This window comes from Schistocerca nitens, chromosome 4 (assembly GCF_023898315.1).
Source record: "Schistocerca nitens isolate TAMUIC-IGC-003100 chromosome 4, iqSchNite1.1, whole genome shotgun sequence".
Lineage (NCBI taxonomy): Eukaryota > Metazoa > Arthropoda > Insecta > Orthoptera > Acrididae > Schistocerca > Schistocerca nitens.
In genome coordinates, this window is record NC_064617.1 from 634,715,009 (window position 1) to 634,726,201 (window position 11,193).

At 37.9% G+C, this 11,193-nt stretch overlaps 1 protein-coding gene across 2 annotated transcripts in view; it reads left to right on the forward strand.

Annotated features, from left to right (window-relative positions):
* The window catches only part of LOC126251397 (structural maintenance of chromosomes protein 1A), a 191,919-nt gene extending 190,850 nt beyond the window's left edge, over positions 1–1,069 (forward strand). For both annotated transcript variants that reach the window (XM_049951796.1, XM_049951797.1), the window contains exon 24: positions 731–1,069. In XM_049951796.1, the coding sequence (XP_049807753.1) occupies positions 731–832 (102 nt within the window). In that variant the 3' untranslated portion in view covers positions 833–1,069. The remainder of the gene's footprint in view (positions 1–730) is intronic.
* Positions 1,070–11,193: the final 10,124 nt, after the last annotated feature.

The following is an 11,193-nucleotide window of genomic DNA, read 5'->3' on the forward strand; positions in this document are numbered from 1 at the left end:
CATGATACATTCACACTTATTTCAGGATTTTATGTCACAAAATTTCTGCACCCATTCACTGTTTCCTTTAGCAGGAAAGGCAATCATTCTGTTTTGTATGTTGGATGAGTCAGCCTTTGAATTCTTTCATGAGAGTGTGTGTGATACTCATAGTTTATATACATACAATGTAATATTAATGTAGTTGACAGTTTAATACATGCAAATATAGAAGGCAGACATCAGTTTGAAGATAAATTGCCATTCCACTGGTGGCAGAGTTCAGTAATGAAGACTTAAAGCAGCTCATCCACAGCTGTATCATTGTCTTTGTGTGTTAGTCTTTTATGGCATACCTTTGTAGTATTGTATATCCATGTTCCCTTGTACATTATTGTTGGAACACTGGATATTTTCTCTATGCCACGTGAAGAATAAAGATAAGATAACAAAAGAACATTTTTAATAGTCTAGAAAATTTCCATACAAATTATTAATTTTGTTTGTTGTATTCGTACACAAGTAGTTACTTTACAGTTCATAAAGCCTTTTTGTTGATTACCAGAATGCAATAAAAATTTCCTTAAAATACAAGATCCTCTTGTTCATGTTCAACAACAGAATGGGACTCATTCTTATTTCTACTTTATGCTTCTATTATCCTGAATGGTCTTTAGTATTTTTTACCAACTGAAAAACTGAAGTTAATGACACTGATGCTTAAATTTACCTTTTGTTTACCTGTACACAGGTAGGAGAGTGTCTCGTGAGCAAAGTGCTAACGTTGGACCTCACACAATATCCATCCCATCTAGATGCAGAACAAGAGAAGAGAGACCAACACAGACATTAGATGTTAACTGTTGCATTTTGTATGATGAGCAGATAGAAATTGTATTATTTTTGTATTATGAACATAATGTTTACCATAATTTAAAGATTTTTTTATGTATAATGGCCACAAATTGCTGATAGTCAGCGTCCATATGTGATCCAGTCCATAGTGGTACCATTCACAACTACAAAGTCTTTGTTGTACAGTCCCTCTCTTTGTTATAAGATATTTGAAAATAAAGCTTTATGTCTTTTGCTTTGTGAGGTTCATTGTGTCAATAGTTTTAAGCCGTTTTTTGTTCTTTTGTGAAGTGACTGAATAATTGCTCCATCTCTCCCCGTCCTCCCCCCCCCCCCCCCCGTCCTCCCACCCTACTCCCTTCCCCCTCTCTCTTTTTCTTACCGCATTACATAGTCTTTGCGAGGACCCTAAAAATCATTATCTTTCCCTGTCGAGTCCATAGATACTTGCAGAAATATATACTTTAACACATTACTGTATCCAGAATTACAAAAGTTATTTTACCTTTGAACAACCTAGTACACTGGTCAGAACTGCTCTAAGCCTGTAACGTGACCAAAAAGGTATTATTTCACAAGTGGTGTCATCATAATGAATATATTACCTTTATGTATATAAATTGAAATCCTTAAATGTATTTAAATTTTGTAATTAATAGTTTAATATTGTGAAGAATTAAAAGAAAGGGGGGGGGGGGGGATCTGTAGCAGCAGGAATTTAACCCAAGCCAACAAATAGTCAGTCAGAGTGACTGACAACTGAGCCATGCCATTTGACGATTGTTGTTCAAAAATCCCTCACATTCTCCTTAAATTCTTTAGAGAACATTTTACCTTTTCCTATGGCCCACTCAAGCAAGATAGTGTAGGAACTTGAAAGAGGTGCCAACATGCTTTTACTCACACAGTAAGAGCCAAATCGGTGAGACCTGTCGTGCACCCTCACGTTGTTGCTTACAAATATTCCTAATTTTGTCACTCTGTTTCAATCTCTTGAGGCAATTACTCGGCAGCTGTCACTCCACAGCTCTCCCAGGCCTTTTGTTTTGTCATACTCACGGCATTCACATGTAGTCTCTTCATTTTCATTCTGAGGTTCTTCTAGTTTATGACAGCAAAACAACACTGTAAACCAAATAACATTTGTCCACTATCTAATTAAAAGTATCTCATCACCTGTTAGTGGACATTAATATTGGGTGTGTCCATGCTTTGCCTTTGTGATGGCTTGAATTCTGCTGGGGATAGTTTGTGAGGTGTGTGAATATCTGTTGGTGAATGGCAGCCCACTCTTTCTCAAGATCCAAAAACAGACAAGGTAGTGATGTTGAGCACTGGGTCTTGAGTGATGTAATACATCACAAAGGGTTTTCATTGAGTTTGCATTGGGACTGCATGCCAGCCCATTTCAGTAACGTTGTTGTTCACAAAACATTGTGTCACGGGTGCTGCTTTATGACAGAATGCATTGTCACACTTATACAGTCAGTCTGTCTCTGAACTGTTCCTTTGCTGTATGCAGTACCCAGTCTGTAAAATATATTCATATCCTTCTGCATTTAGTATTTTCTTAACCACAGTAAAGGGACCACACCCTAATAATGGAAAACAGCCCCATACCATAACACTACCTCCTCTGCAATTGCCGAGCGAGATGGCACAGTGGTTAGCACACAGTGGACGCGCATCGGGAGGGTGACGGTTCAAACCCGTGTCCGGCCAGCCGGGGTTAGATTTTCCATAATTTCCCTTAATTGCTCCAGGCAAATCCCTGGATGGCTCCTTTGAGAGGGCACAGCCAATTTCCTTCCCCATCCTTGACATAATCTGAGCTTGTGCTCCTATCACTAATAACCTCGATGTTGACAGGATGTTAGACCCAATCTTCCTTCTTTTCCTCTGTAATTCACTGTTGGCAGTACACATGATGGCCAGTAATGTTCTCCGGACATTCACCAATACAGTCCATTCCAGCAGATTGCCACATGTTATAGCGTGATTGATCAATTCAAGTCACTCATTTCTATTCATCCACTGTCTGGTGGCGTCACTCTTTACACCACCTTGAGTGTCGCTTAGTAGTGACTACAGAAATGTGTGGTGATCAGGAGCTCGAGCATTGTATCACATTCTTTTTAACTCCATACGCACTGCCATATGCTATGCGCTAGCTGGACAGCTTGTAGCACTTTGGAACTCACGGGTGATTCCTTCCACGTATTTCATCCTCCTCCTTCCTTTCTTTCTTTCTTTTTTTTTTTTTAAAAAAAAAAAAAAACAATTAAGTTCAATGCTCGATGGTTCTGTCCATTAGTAATTGAGGTTTACCAGTTCTTGATTTGGGTATGGTTGTTCCTTCATGCATCCGTATCAAAATTACATCAGCATATGTTGCGCATCTTAAGAAGGGTTAAAACTCCCCGATGGTTTTGTTACTCATGTGACATCAAGTGACTAGTCCACTATTGAATTCATCTACATCTACATGGATACTCTGCAAATCACATTCAAGTGGCTGGCAGAGGGTTCATCGAAGCACCTTGACAATTCTCTATTATTCCAATCTCATATAGCGCGTGGAAAGAATGAACACCTATATCTTTCCGTACGAGCTCTAATTTCCCTTATTTTATCATGGCGATCGTTTCTCCCTATGTAGGTTGGTGTCAACAAAATATTTTCGTATGATTGGAATTTCATGAGAAGATTCCATCGCAACGAAAAACGCCTTTCTTTTAATGATTTCCAGCCCAAATCCTGTATCATTTCTGTGACACTCTCCCATATTTCACGATAATACAAAACGTACTGCCTCTTTCTTTGAACTTTTTCGATGTACTCAGTCAGTCCTATCTGGTAAGGATTCCACACCGCGCAGCAGTATTCTAAAAGAGGGCGGACAAGTGTAGTGTAGGCAGTCTCCTTAGTAGACCTGTTACATTTTCTAAGGGTCCTACCAATAAAACGCAGTCTTTGCTTAGCCTTCCCCACAACGTTTTGTATGTGTTCCTTCCAATTTAAGTTGTTTGTAATTGTAATACCTAGGTATTTCGTTGAATTTACGGCTTTTAGATTAGACTGATTTATCAAGTAAATGAAGTTTAACAAGTTCCTTTTAGCATTCATGTGCATGACCTCACATTTTTCGTTGTTTAGGGTCAACTGCCACTTTTCGCACCATTCAGATATCTTTTCTAAATTGTTTTGCAATTTGTTTTGATCTACTGATGACTTTATTAGTCGATAAACAACAGCGTCATCTGCAAACAACTGAAGACGGCTGCTCAGATTGTCTCCAAAATTGTTTATATAGATAAGGAACAGCAAAGGGCCTATAACACTACCTTGGGGAACGCCAGAAATCACTTCTGTTTTACTCGATGACTTTCCATCAGTTACTACAAACTGTGACCTCTCTGACAGGGAATCACAAATCTAGTCATATAACTGAGACGATATTCCATAAGCATGCAATTTCACTACGAGCTGCTTGTGTGGTACAGTGTCAAAAGCCTTCCGGAAATCCAGAAATACGGAATAGATCTGAAATCCCTTGTCAATAGTACTCAGAACTTCAAGTGAATAAACAGCTAGTTGTGTTTCACAGGAATGATGTTTTCTAAACCCATGTTGATTGTGTGTCAATAGACCATTTTCTTCACAATGTTTGAACACAATATATGTTCTAAAATCCTGCTGCATATAGACTTTAACGATATGGGCCTGTAAATTAGTGGATTACTCCTACTACCTTTCTTGAATATTGGTGTGACCTGTACGACTTTCCAGTCTTTGGGTACAGAGCTTTCGACGAGCGAACGGTTGTATATGATTGTTAAGTATGGAGCCAATGCATCAGCATACTCCGAAAGGAACCTAATTGGTATACAGTCTGGACCAGAAGACTTGCTTTTATTAAGTGAATTAAGCTGCGTCACTACTCCGAGGATATTTACGTCTACGTTACTCATGTTGGCAGCTGTTCTAGATTCGAATTCTGGAATATTTACTTCGTCTTCTTTTGTGAAGGCATTTCAGAAGGCTGTGTTTAGTAACTCTGCTTTGGCAGCGCACTGTCTTCAATAGTATCTCCATTGCTATAGCGCAGGGGAAGGCATTGATTGTTTCTTGCCGCTAACATACTTCACATGTGACCAGAATCTCTTTGGATTTCCTGCCAGGTTTCGAGACAAAGATTTGTTGTGGAAACTGTTATAGGTATCTCACATTGAAGTCCACGCTAAATTTCGAGCTTCTGTAAAAGATCGCCAATCTTGGGGATTTGGTGTCTGTTCAAATTTGGCATCTTTGTTTCGTTGTTTCTGCAACAGTGTTCTAACCCGTTTTTTGTACCAAGGTGGATCAGTCCGTTGTTTGTTAATTTATTTGGTATAAAGCTCTCAATTTCTTCCGATACTATTTCTTTGAATTTAAGCCACATCTGGTCTAAACTTGTATTATTAATTTGAAATGAGTGGAGATTTTCTCTTCCTCCCCTGAGGATTTGGGGATTACAATATTCAATCTTGCTATGACAACTCTGTGTTCACTAATTCCTGAATCGGTTTTGATGTCCATTATTAACTCAGGATTATTTGTTGGTAAGAGGTCAAGTACGTTTTCACAACCGCTTACTATTCGCGTGGGCTCATGAACTAACTGCTCAAAATAATTTTCAGAGAATGCGTGTAGCACAATTTTGGATGATATTTTATGCGTACCTCCAGAAATAAACATGTCGAGGGTAAATTAAAGTTACCACCAACTATTATCATATGAGTCGGGTACGTGTTTGAAATCAAACTCAAGTTTTCTTTGAACCTTTCAGTAACTGTATCATCTGAATTGGGAGGTGAGTAAAAGGATCCAATTATTATTTTATTCTGGTTGCCAACAATGACCTCTGCCCATACTAAGTCACAGGAAGTATCTACTTCAGTTTTGCGACAAGATAAACTACTTTTGACAGCAACAAACACACCACCGCCGACCGTGTTCATCCTATCCTTTCAGAACACAGTTACATTCTTCGCGAAAATTTTGGCTGAGCTTATATCCGGCTTTCAGTGCCTATAACGATTTGAGCATCAGTGCTTTCTATTAGCGCTTGGAGCTCTGGTACCGCTACTGACTGTCCCAGTCTGCTGCCACTGACAATGCAATATTCCATGCTCTTTTTGTGCTGACTGGTCCCCCCTGATGACGTCTAATGGACAGTTCTGCTTTACATACGGTGTCCAGCTACTTTAGACCAGATACTGTATATCTTAATAGTCCCTTAAAAGGAACTAAAATTTCCAGAATATTTTGTCCCAAGGAAAACACAGCTATTTTATCGAATATTTCAAACAGAGACAATTTTACCCAGATGACTGTCAGCTGTCTATATACCTCATATACATTAGAATTGCGCAGAATTTACATCCACACTGATTTTCACTTTCCTGCCCATTGTCTGTTGGAAACCTGTTGCATTGATTGACTGAGTTTGTATTGGTCCTGTTTTTCATACAGTATAAATTATGCAATTTATATTAGATCACCATGAGACTACAGTTATATTTATGAATAGTATCAGCAAAAAAACAAGTGAAAGTAAGTAGGCAGATGGCGCAATGATAACATAGCTGTTGAGTGCCAATAAACCACGAACATATAGACAGGTAGGTAGATATTCGTTTAATCTAAGGTTATCAGTAACTGTTCAAAGACAGGTCAAAATAAGGATAGAGTATAGAAAATATACAAATTAAAATTAGGTACCGTTCTTTCACTTCGTTTTATGCATTGACTACCATGAGGCTGCCGGCAGCTACAGCAGAACCTCACATTGAACGCCTTATGTACGCCAGTGGCCATCTGACTGGCAGTGAAACATCCATCACTGCGTGCAGTAGTCAGTGTGTTAAGTAACATTTACTTATACATAGTCAGGAGTACTTTTACAGTACATAAAGAGTGTGTTACTAGAAATGTCTTGAGTTTGATTTTAAATATTGGATAAATAACAATTTTTATTCCTTCTGGTATCTTATTGTGTAGTTTGACACCAGTTTAATTATGCTCCTCTCGTAGGTTTTTGTTCTGGAATATGTTAGGCATATATTTGATTTTCCATTGGGGCAGTAGTTGTCTACGTTCTTAATCTGTAGGAATTTGCCTGTTTTCAAAAGGTAGTCTGTAGTGAACAAGACAGTTTAACAAATGTGTAACATGCAGAACACCAAGCTCAGTAAAGAGATATTTTCTGGGCTCCATCTTTTAAAACCACAGAATTATTCTTAGAGTTCTTTTTTGTATTCTTCAAAAGATTCCTGGTATAAGTTAAGCAACCCCACAAAATGACCCCAAATTGGAACAGTGAGTTGAACTGCTTGTAGTATGCCTGCAGTACTATTGTTTTATTTGTTGCAGATTTTATTCTCAAGCAGTAGAAAATGGACGAGAGCTTCTTTCACAAGTTATTTACAAGCATCTCCTAAAGTCCTGCTGAAACCACAGACCCAAAATTTTTGTCACTCTTACATTTTTTAGAGGACCATTTTTAAATCTTTGTTGAATAGATACTTAGCTAGATACTGGAAATGAACGAAAGTTGACACGCTTCTTATTTTTACGATGAGTTTGTTTTTGGTGAACCATTCCCCAAAGACTTTTCATAGCTTTCTGCTGGAGATTGCAGTGTTTCCAGGCTAGATCCAGTGAGCAATATGCTGGTGTCATTGACATACAGGATAGTTCATATATTTAACAAAGCAGTCAACATAAATCGGGAAGAGTAGCAGCTCTGCATAGGACTGAGCCTTGCAGTGCACCATATTTTACTGGTAATTTGCTATAAAGGAAATAGTTGTTTCTTATTTTATTCATTATGTTAAACTCATACATGATATCTTCTGTCTGCGGGTTTTTAAGTGTGAGCACTACCAGCCATGTGCTACACATAGGCTATTCAATTTTTTGAGCAGGATTACACCAAAAGCTTTCGAAATGTCTAGGACAATACTTGCAGCTATCTTATATTGATCAGAATAGAGGGTGCAGCACAGAAACATCCTTATTTTAGAAAATTGTTAAACATAAAATACTGGGGATATCAATTTAATTATCTTTCCTTTACACAGAGGTACATTTAAAGTTTCACTTCATTAGGTTATGAAAATAATATCATGATCTGTTCTCCTCAATGTATTGGGAGAGCTGAAATTGGAAGATTCGGTCCACTTTGTCCAGCAGATCTATCTTATTTGGCAACAACAGCACATACAGGGAAGTGTTTGTATGAGAGATTCATAGAGGTCTGTATTGTGTGAGCCATGGTGCTGTCTTGTTGGAACCAGACGCCCACTCTACATCCATTTCTTCGAGTTCGGAAAGAAAAAGCTCCTCAATCATCTTGGCATACCGGGCAGAAGTGGTCATAACAGTCGTATTGTTCTCTTTGAAAAACCATGGGCCATTTTTGCATAAAGTGCACCAAATAGTCACATCTTCTGTATGCGGAAGCTGCTCATGAAGTTCTCGGGGATTTGTGGTGCTCCACTATCACGTCTTGTTTATTCATCCATCCAGACAAACAAAAATGTGCCTCGTCGCAGAACAACATGTGGGTGTCATAAGGCAAGTTTTCAATCCAGGCTTCAAATGTGTGTGTATTTATTTACTGTGAAACAAAATGGCATGGATTAAATATGTGCACCATTGCCAGTTTCTAAGGATGAAATTTCTAGTCTTTAGGAAGAATTTGTCTCACTTATGTGTTCAGAAGTTGCAAAAGCAGCTGCATGTCTGTGTGTAGATCGCTTGGGAATTCAAAGTCACCAGCCTTACTTTCTCAACTCTTTCTGGTGTCCTGCTGGTTCTTGAAGATGCTGGTTTCTTTTCCTGCATATTATCAGTATCCATAAACGTGCCCACCAACATAACAATCACCTTTTGGTCAGGAACACAACATGCAGGCACAATATAAACAGTTCCCTGAAGGCACACTGGGTTGTGATGACTGAATGACTATGGGAAAAATGTCGCCACGGCAATCATATGCTCCTGTCTTGTCCATTACATGATCACTGCTAAACTAACCTTAAAAAGAGTGAAAGGCCGCTCAACCCCACCAACAACGAGTAATGGCCGCTGTGTCACATCATTTCAAATAAGGAAGTTCCCAAACCTCACACTGTACCATGAAAATGATAGATTGCTTTTCAGCATAAAGGTGACTGCTGAGTAGCAGAATTGTTACACATGAGCTTTCAGCCAAATCCTTCATAAAAAAATTTAGACGCACACACATTCACGCACATACGACCACCTCTCCATCTGGAATGCAGCTATAGAGTGTGTGTGTGTCTTTTTAAAGACGGCTTTGGTGAAACCTCAGTGTGTAACAGTCTATTTGTTGTGCCTGTCTGCAACACAGCATGTTATCTTTACAGTGAGTAGCAATCTGCCCTTTTCATAATATTTTTGATATTTCAACCTGTACTTTCCTTTTTTTAATATTCATTTATGATAATGTCAAAGTTTGTCTAGAATCTATGGACAGGAACTTAACTATGATGCAAGTCAGTAAATGGATTTTTTGACAGAATAACCTGTTTTTAGCTGTAGTGAAACTTTTTCTATTTTCAAAATGTGGAAAGAAACCATTTTCTAAAGAGACATTTAAACTTTTGTCATTGGTATCGTTATCGAGTACATGCTTGGGTACTTCGAAGTCACTTGATTGTACTGCTTAATGATTTAGCTGTACTTACATTTTCACAAGGATCTGTTTCATAAATAGACATTAAAGGCCACAGACTTATTGAGGAAGTACAGGGCTGGCCTTTCACAGTTTTTCTGAATGAAATCTTCAGCTAGTGCATTATTCATTTAATTGTTTTAGAACTGATATTGGTTCTATGACTTTTGAGCCCTCTGGTATTAATGATGATACATTCTTTTTGGTACTGAACTTAAAAGGATTTTTCTTTCTGTATAGCTCTCCATATGTATATAATTTTATTTGATGAGCTTATCAAAGTGTCATTGTATATAGTTTATTTTGTAGGCTTTAAAGTAACTGAAAATTCTTTACAAAAATATTGCAGGAATGTTTCTATCACTGGAAATTTTTATGTCTTTAGTTACCCATTGTTTGTTGTTACTAGGTTTCAGTGTTTTTAGCTCAATAGGAAATGCCTAGAAGGCATGCAAACATTCATTCTTCCTGCACTCCCTACATGAATGGAACAGGAAGAAACCCTAATAACTGGTCCAGTGGGACATACCGTCTGCCGAGTGGTTTGCAGAGTATAGACAATAGATGTAGAGTGTGGTGACCTTATCAAATGTGTGGGTCATATGTATCAAATCATACCTACCACTGCTTTGTTGGAAAATTAGTGTATCACCACAAAGCACTAGCTTCATATTTAATATACTGATCCTGTAAAACCTCTACTTTGGTTGCAAAGAAGATTTCTATCCATATACAAGTATGTTAATAATTAAATTCATTTCTGGAAATATAATACAAAGTTAGAAATTTTTTCAGTAGGGTCAATATAGCATTTACTGGTATTGCAGAAATATATCCACCACAAAGCTGGTAGTACCACGATTTTTAGTTTATACTGGAGTAGCAATTGCAACATAGTAATTTTATTCTCAAGTGACTGAGCATTAGGGTGTAATACGACAAATTTGGGACATTTAGATACTGTAATTGAAACAATTTGTAGTTTTTTGTCCAACATATTACTAATGCGGTACTTATCCTAAAAAATCTTCAGTATATTTGTTGTGTGTGGCTTCTGCTTATCAGTAGATAAGTTAACTTCCAGTACTTGCATTCACATGTCCTTTTTGATGTTTTGAATTGTGTATTTCATCCTAAATTCACTTGTTAATCACAAATACCACAATATTTGAGTATATGTATTGGCAGTTGAGCATGAGAATCCCTTGGCACCTGAAGAGCATCTTGGACATGTTAGGTTATGGACTTTGCAGTAACAATATTGTGTACACTTCTGTAGAATAAATATATTTTCACTTTAGATGCAAGAGATTATGCCATAGAAGAGGAGCGATTGAGTGTATGCTAAGTATGTTTTTCAGCTTTTCCGTTGATTTATCCATGTGGCTGGCACCAACCCAGTTTATAATCTATCACTATGTAAACATTTCCTAATGTGGACAAACTAAGAAACTATCCCTGAGAGGATAAGGAGCAAAGGAGGTCATATGGAAATATAGCCAGAAATGTGTTCCAAGATATGTACATCCACTTGAGGAAAGTGAAGACAAACCATCATCGACAATGCAGGTTCTGTGACTGAAAGCATACATGAGGATACATCAGACAAATGCCAG